General features: G+C 41.8%; 1 protein-coding gene and 1 long non-coding RNA gene across 3 annotated transcripts in view; one reads left to right on the forward strand and one right to left on the reverse strand.

Annotated features, from left to right (window-relative positions):
- The window catches only part of IGFBP1 (insulin like growth factor binding protein 1), a 6,336-nt gene extending 3,547 nt beyond the window's left edge, over positions 1-2,789 (forward strand). The window contains exons 3-4 of one of the 2 annotated variants that reach the window (XM_042868939.1): positions 611-739; positions 1,887-2,789. In XM_042868939.1, coding sequence (XP_042724873.1) covers positions 611-739; positions 1,887-2,024 — 267 coding nt within the window. In that variant the 3' untranslated portion in view covers positions 2,025-2,789. Of the gene's footprint in view, positions 1-610 lie in introns of both variants that reach the window. The other variant, XM_042868938.1, reaches the window with a different exon arrangement.
- The window catches only part of LOC122178668, a 59,281-nt gene that overhangs the window by 39,646 nt on the left and 11,367 nt on the right, over positions 1-8,268 (reverse strand). The window lies entirely within an intron of this gene.

Genomic DNA, 8,268 nt, shown 5'->3' on the forward strand with positions numbered 1-8,268 from the left:
AAAAAGAAAAAGAAAAAGAAAAAGAAAAAGAAAAAGAAAAAGAAAAAAGAAGCAAGAAAATAGTGAACGTAGTTAATGATGCAAACAGATCTTCAGTCCCAGTCTGAGGGACTTTGGGTCTGAGTCTCAGAGTCACTGCAGTGCTCTGCACTCTGATCTGGTAACAGCCATGTGTTACACAAAAGATAACATTCAGATGTTTGTTCTCACACTGTCTATATATGTCTTGCACCTATTCTCTGTACATCAACAGAACACAGGACCATGGCAACCCACAAAACATGGCCAGCCTCACGTACACAAGCCTTCTAGCTTGCAGCTCCCCATAATAGGAGATACTGTACTCTCAAAGTAGTAATATGTTTACTCAGTGCAGGTTAAGTTTCCTTGTGTAGCAATTTAAGGACTTTGTCATGTTTCTGAGGACAGAAAATACCTCAAAGAATAAAAACAAAAGCCTAAGTGCAACGCTAGAGTTTTCTGGCCACACTCCTATTGGAACATGCAGGAACTACATGCAAATCAGTGTTATATGCTGCAGATTATATGACTAATAAATACTTAGAGCTTTTTGCTAGCTTTATATTGATCACTTTTTGTTTGCTTGTAGGGACCTTGTCAGAAGGAGCTCAACAGAGCTCTGTATAAATTGGCAAAGGCTCAGCAGAGAAGTGGAGGGGACATTTACAAATTCTATTTACCCAACTGTAACAAGAATGGATTTTACCACAGCAAACAGGTATGTACTTTTTTCCTGTCTGCTCACAGCAGCATTGCAATTAATCTGGCACTGACAATTCTTTCACAACCCTCTGCTCCCAAGCTCACAAGTTTGCAGCTGCTGGAAACCGGTTGTGAAAATAGGATACTTAGTAGTGGGAACAGATGGTAGTCCTCTTAAAAGTGAATGCATGCTCAGCATAGACAAAAATGGAGGCAGAAGTCTCCTTTATTCACAGAACAGGTGTACACAAAGCCTTTCTAAAACATTTTGACCCTGTCTCTTCTCAGGCCAAGTCAAACTCCATGCATCCAGTTTGCTAGCATATTCACAGCCAATGCTAATCCATGATATCCATCATACTGCATGTATTGTTAAGTGCATATGTAATAATCACTATGGAGACAGAAGGATTTCAGCTCTCACATTAAAGAACACTTGCAGTGACAAAACTCTCTGGAGCAAGATTAGCCCTTTGAAATTGCATTGAAAAAAATATTGATTTGTACTTCCGTTAGATTACTTTATTGATAATGCTTATACCCATTATAATATCTACAGAAGCCACCACAAAGTGCACTGAGGGAAATCTGTATAATTAACTAAAGCTTAAATCAAACTGTTGTAACCATAGGCCATACACAAAAATTTTGTAGGTTTGCATAAATCTGTGTCACCAAGACATTGTTTTAGAATGTGGCCCCACCGTGTGACTCATTGTCACCTGGGATCTAACCAGGCAAACACAGAAACATGTTCAACTCCCCAGCTAAAGAAAGAATCCCATTTCCCTCTGTGTGTAAAGAGTCAGCCTATCAAGCCATTGCTTTCACCTCTCTACCTTACGTATCCTGCTTTCCATCTGTTTATCTTACTGGAAAATATGACTATTTTATATTACCACTTAGCAAGGACTGGGCGTATTGTTTGAAGTGTGTAGTTGCTGTTGAAGTAGCTAAGCTCAAATCAAGACTTCCTAACCAAGTGTGTTGGTTAGAGGTTCTGTCAGAGAGGTGTCACTGTATTCAAAATGGGTCCATATGCTGCACTTCTTGAGCTTTCAGTTCTAGTGCTGTTCAACACCTCTGTTTGCAGTATCCTGTAGTGAATTTTTTGCTGACAATTACTTATTCTGGGTTTTGATTAACTTTCTTAATAATCCTAGTGTGAAACTTCACTGGATGGAGAGTCGGCTGGGTGCTGGTGTGTCTATCCAAAAAATGGAATAAAAATTCCTGGATCCCCAGAAGTGAAAGGAGACTCTGATTGCCAACAATACCTCAGATCAGAAGAATGGTACTAGTCACATTCATTTACAACAGGTTCTCTGTGGAGCTTGAACTTATCAGGAACCAAGCTCAGGCAGGAGACATTCCAGGAAGGTAGTTGCAGGCTCACGGGCAGCCCCATAAAATGGCTTTTTTACTGTACTGGCATTACTTAGATGCAAAATTGACAGATACAAGTAACTGCAAGATCAAGTCCTGCAGCCTTGTATGTTATGTTGTATAATATCAGAAATGCTCTCATATGTAAAGCTGTGGGGTTATTTATTTTGAGTGTGTTTTTGTCTGCGTTCTTACTAATTTATATTCTTAAACACTTCATAACTTTATATGTAAATAGTTAGTATTATTGCCCTTAAATATATGTATGTTACGTTGGAGAAATGATACTACTTAAAACTTCAAATGACATAAGTCTATTGGGAAAAAAATGGTTTGTAAACTTGCATTTTTGTACTGTGTATTTATAGATGTAAAACGGAATTTTAAAAAATAGTTTTCAGTAGGGAACGTGCTTTGGAACTAATTTAAAACTTGTTTTGTTTATTTATCATGTTGCTCTGGCACCTCTGTTTCAATGTCAAGCTGTTTCTTAAAAAAGAAAGTCTAAACCTTGATTATACGCTGAAGCTCATGATGGGACAGTATTTGTTTCTGTTTTCCACATATATCAGGACATATAGCAAAACAACAGGATATTCTGTGCCACAAATGTAAATTATTCACATGTTGACATTATCATGTTATTTAAGATGAGTTATTAAATAATTTCTTCTACAAAGCTCCAGTGTCTGACTTTTTGCAGTACAGCGCAGAGGTGCTAGCCTTCTGAAGCTGGTAACTAAGTTACCTGGGAGACCAACTTCCACCTCTACAATTTCCTTTGAGGTAGATGTAAAGAGCAATAATGTCTATCCTGAGCTCTCCAGAGTAAACAATCCCAGCTCTCTCATCTGCACCTCATAAGACTTTTGTTCCAGATCCTTCAACCATTTTGTTTCTCATCCTTTGGACACAGGGCCTCAATGTCTTGTAGCAAGGGGTCTAAAACTAAACACAGTACTTGAGGTTCAGCCTCATTGAGGTTCAGCCTCTTAGTGCTGCTGACCTTGCTACTTCTCATACAAGCCAGGATGCTGTTGGCATCCTTTGCCACCTCTGCGCACTGCTGGCTCATGTCCACTATGAATCCTTTTCTGCCACACAGCTTTTCAGACACTTTGCCTAAGACAGTAGTGTTGCATGGGATTGTTTGACCAAAGTGCAAGACCCAGCGCTTGATCCTAGTCAACCTCATACAACTGGCCTCTGCCCATCCATCTAACTTATCCAGATCGCTCTGTAGAGCCTTCCTACCCTCAAGCAGATCAACACCTCCTCCTAACTTCATGTCAACTTCAAATTTAGTGATGGTGCACTCAATCCCCTCATCCAGATGATCAATAAAGACATTAAACAAGACTGGCTATACCTATCCCTGGACATCACCACTTGTGACTAGTCACCAGCTGGATTTAACTCCATTCACCATCTCTTTTTGGGCCCAGCAATCCTAGCAGTTTTTTATCCAGATAAGAGTATATTTATCTATGCCATGAGCTGCCAGCTTCTTCAGGAGAATGCTGTGGGAGATAGAAACAATGGCGTTATTAAAGACTTTGTCCACAACATTGCCTTCATCCACCAGGCAAGTCACCTGGTCATTGAAGGAGATCAGATTGGTCAAGCATGACCTGCCTTTCATGAACCCCTGCTGGTTAGGCCTGACACCCCAGTTGTCCCACTCATGCTGTGTGATTGCGCTCAAGACAATTTGCTCTATGACCTTCCCCAGTACTGAGGCTTATAGTTTTCTGGATCCTCCTGACTCTTTATATAATCATAGAATATCCTGATTGGGAAGGGACCTGTAAGGATCAGTAAGTCTAACTCACACAGGACCACCCCAATATCAGATCATATGTCTGAGAGCATTGTCCAGATGCTTCTTAAACTCCGGCAAACTCAGTGCCATGACCCACTTCCCTGGGGAGGCTGTTTTGCTGCCTGACCATCCACTCAGTGAAGAGCCTTTTCCTGATATCCAACGTGAACCTCCTCTGTTGCAGTTTCAATGTCATTCTATTGCTATTCATCAGAGAGAGGAGGTCAGTGTCTGCCTCCCCCTCCTGAGGATCTGTAGGTCATGATGAGGTCTCACCTCAGCCTTCTCTTCTCTAGGTGAACAAACAAGGGATTTCAGCCACTCCTCAAATGTCTTCCCCTCTAGAACCTTCACCATCTTTGTAGCATTCCTCTGGATGCTCTTTAATACTTTTATGTATATTTTGTATTGTGGCAGATTAAACCCCAGATTCATTTCTATCTGGGGTTTCTCCATTCTGATTTTCTCACTGCATATCCTAGCAACATCCTTGTATTCTTCACAAGTTGCCTGCCCCTTCTTCCAGAGGTGATAAACTTTCTTTTTTTCCTGAGGTCTCAGTGAAAGCTCCCTGTTCAGCCAGGCCAGTTTTCTTCCACACCAGCTCCCCACAAAGTCATAGTTTTCTTGCTGCACAATGGCTTCTAGGTACTCCTGTCTGTTGCCCATGTTGTGTGCACTGGTGTAGATGTACTTCAGCTGAGCTACTGATCTCACCCTCAACCTTGGGATGCTGCCCCTAGGCTCTTCTCTATGGAGTCTGTTTTTATCCCCTTCCCCTTTCAAACATAGCTGAAAGCCCTCTTAATGAGCCCTGCCATGAATCCTTTTCCCTCGAGACAGATGAATGTTATCTGTTGCCAGCAGGCCCAGTGCTGTATAAGCTGCTCCACGATAAAAATAATTTAAAAAAAAAATCCATCAATGACAACAGCCACTTAGCCATGTGTTGTTGATCAGGTGGGTTTTCCTGTTCCTATCAGTACTTTTCCCTGCTATTGATATTTTGAAGGGATTGAGGAAAACACTGCCTGTGCTCCTGCTCCTTCAGCTAATCACCCAGTGCCCTACAGTCCCTTTTCTTAGCCATTAAAATTCTCTCTGTAGCTTCTTCAATGCTGACGTGAACAACCAAAAGCAAGTAATAACTGGAGGGCCAAATCAAACCGGGGAGCTTCTTTGTAATGTCGCTGACCTGGGCACCAGATAGGCAGCAGACTTCATTTTAAGTAGGTTTCAACCAGTATATCAGGCCCTCTGTTTCCCTCAGACAGGAGTATCATACAACCATCACCCTTCTTTTGTTCTTGGTAAAAGCAGTCTTAAGGCATCGGTTGACTGACTCACCCTTGACAACTCCCTGGATGGGTATTAATCAACATCCTCATTTCCCCATCCTTCAAGTTCCAGAACTTCAGACCTATGGTGTAAGGGCAGCTGGAAAGGTGAGGGAGGCTGGAAGGGGGTTCATCTGTCACTCCATGCAGGGTCCCATTTCCATTCAGTCCTCCTTCTGCCTGATTGCAAGAAAGGAGGGGACCCTCCACTAATTGTGGAGTGTCTCTCCTGCTGCATTTCCTGCAGAGCTGGCAGGATGTGACTCAGTTAAACTGGTGTGGGAGTTAGGAAGTCCCAGAGGTGGTAACAGGCTGCACCAACTCTCCCTGAGAAAACGTATAGAGAAGAGAGGAGATTTTTAAAAGCTTAACTGGAAGAAAACTCAGCAAAAAAAAGGGTGTGTTTATTGAGATGAGCTTTAGGTTTGAAATGGGAGAGGGAACTGCTGTGCAGTAACTGCAAAGCTCAAGCATGTAGATCTCTGTTCTGTGTATTACAGTTCTAAGGCATCACAGTGTACTTGTTGAACGTGCTGACTGTATCTACCCACTGGTGTTAGCTGCTCCTATTGGAGTCTAATAAACAAACTTCTTACTGCCCTAGATTTGAAATTATAGATATGCTACTGAGCTGCTTTGTGAAGTGCTTTGAGATCTGTCCAAGAAAAGTATTGCAAAGGCAGTTGGTAGCATTGGCATTATGAATAATTGAAAAACTTCACTGTAATAAATTACAATGAGACCTGGCTAAAGCTTCATTGTAAAACAGTATTCACTGTGTCAAAATGCTTCATAATCACTTGCATCAAAATAATTTAAAAACAGCAGGTTGTGGCAGAATCCTAGAATGCTTTCATGAAGCTTGCCCACAGCATTGAGCAGTAGTCACATACATTTTCTAAGGGAAAATGGTGAGGAAAGGAGGGGAAATTCTATGTTTCCAGCTGAAGCACACAACTAAAAGCACTGACTGTTCTCACATCATCAGCCTTGCACAGAGGTGATCACTAAGTAGCAGAAATTGGTTCTTTTTGTTGGGATTGATACAGGTAGGAGAAAAGCGTATCAAGTTAATAATTACTAATAGTACACTCTATTTCCAGTATAGTGAACTCCTAATAATTGCAGGGTGGCAAATTCCTATCCTAGTTGCAAGAAATTACTCCCCATAAAATGGGGAGGGGTGTTAGGGAACTCTTCTTATAATTTTAGCACCAGGAAAAAAAGCTGCCTCATACAACATTTGGGTACGACAGACTGATTCCTTAGAAGGTCTTCTTACACCCTAATGAAAACAGCAGGGGATGGGTGCCTCCTTATCTGCCATCTGGCCTTGTGTGACATCTTGCCACGACTCAGGAGAGATCTCTGATGAACTGCTCTAGGCTGGGCCATCTGACTTAGGCCTGACTCTTCTGCATACTGGGATTAGGACTAATGCAAGGAGGCAAAGAATGTAAATTCTCTCTCCCCTTGGGAGTTCTGCAAGGAGTCTGTCCTATGTTTAGGCCACAGGTGTCGTGCACTGTGATTTCCATTATTGCTATTATCAGTCTCAGTAATAGAATGAAAAAAATATCAAAGACCTGTCATTTCCTTTTGCTTTTTTTTTTTTTTTTTTTTTTAATTTTTATTTGCCTCACTGTGGGGCTGTTTTTGTTGTTGTTGCTTGTTTGTTTCACTTTGTTTTTTAACATGTATCACCTCACAATCCAGGATAGTACAAGTCCCTAATGTGATGGCAAGCTGATCCTTGTGGGAATATCTAGGAAAACAGAGAAGGTACTGCAGGATGATCTGAGCAGCTCAGGTCACCTGATGGGCAGCTGGATGACCAAAGGGTTATATATACTGCTCCTCCTGTTATTTTTTTCTGCCTGCCTTCACACCCTCTTCCAGTCCTTCCACCCCACTTGAAATAAATTAATTGGTGGGAAGGAATAAGGTAAGCATCTGTAATGTCTGGTTCACGTTATCTGAGAACACTACCTAGTCTGTGCTTCCTTCTGCCAAAACCCAGCCATATTTGTTGCAGCAGGATTTGTTCCAACCACTCCTCCTGCTGCTGGCCTACTGCCAACTGCAAAATGCTCATAGCAAAGAAATGAGGTCACTGCACTCTGTAAATTTTCTACCCACCTTTTCCCTTAAATCTATCCAAGAATACTTGCCTAGCATTGGTGTCCAGTCATACTGAGCCACTTATGCTCATCACTTTGAGGTAAAATTAATGTTGTTTAGCGCTGGGGGGGATTACTTGGGGCAAAGACGGGTCCCAGGCTTTTTATTTGAAAACATTTCATTTTTATGGACCAATTACTTCATGCAGTTATTGGGGGCTGCATTGAGAAACAGGCAGAGACTCAAAACGCACAGGAAAATGTGAGTTATGAGTATCTTAACCAACACCTAATTGCGTTTGGCACGTTTGCTTTTCTTGAAGACTTGTGTGGATGGTATACAACAAATAACATGATAGCAAAATGAGGGAAGTAGAGGCAAGTGTAGGGTGATATTTCACCACGTATCACCTAGCCACATTTAAGTAATGAGGGGATAAAGAAGGGCAGGATCTGACAGGAACACTGCCAGTTAGTTATGTATTATCAGACAGTACAGCAGTAGCCCAGACACATCAGCACTGGCTATGGAAAACAGCTCTGACGACAGGTCTATCAGCAAACAAGGGCTTTATCTATCTCCCATCATTTCCCCCTCCTCTCCTACGGTGCAAAGTCCACCTGCAGGTATACTAATGCAAAGGCCCTGGGAAAGGGGCAATTTCCAGTGGGATTACTGTGGGAGCAAGCATTGCTTTCTTCTGTATTTTGTTACGGCCTGCATCTTCTGTTTATTGCTGCTTCAACAGCTGAGCCCTCGCCATTTGGCTTCAGCAAGGGAGCAGGGAAAGAAGAGCAGTGGCACGTTGTCATGGTTCTATGTTTTTTGTTTGTTTTTTTTTTTGTTTTGTTTTTGGGTTTCAGTATTCCACATCAAAAC

The sequence above is a fragment of the Lagopus leucura genome, unplaced genomic scaffold (genome assembly GCF_019238085.1).
Source record: "Lagopus leucura isolate 7727_CA_CO unplaced genomic scaffold, USGS_WTPT01 Super-Scaffold_100002, whole genome shotgun sequence".
Classification (NCBI taxonomy): Eukaryota; Metazoa; Chordata; class Aves; order Galliformes; family Phasianidae; genus Lagopus; species Lagopus leucura.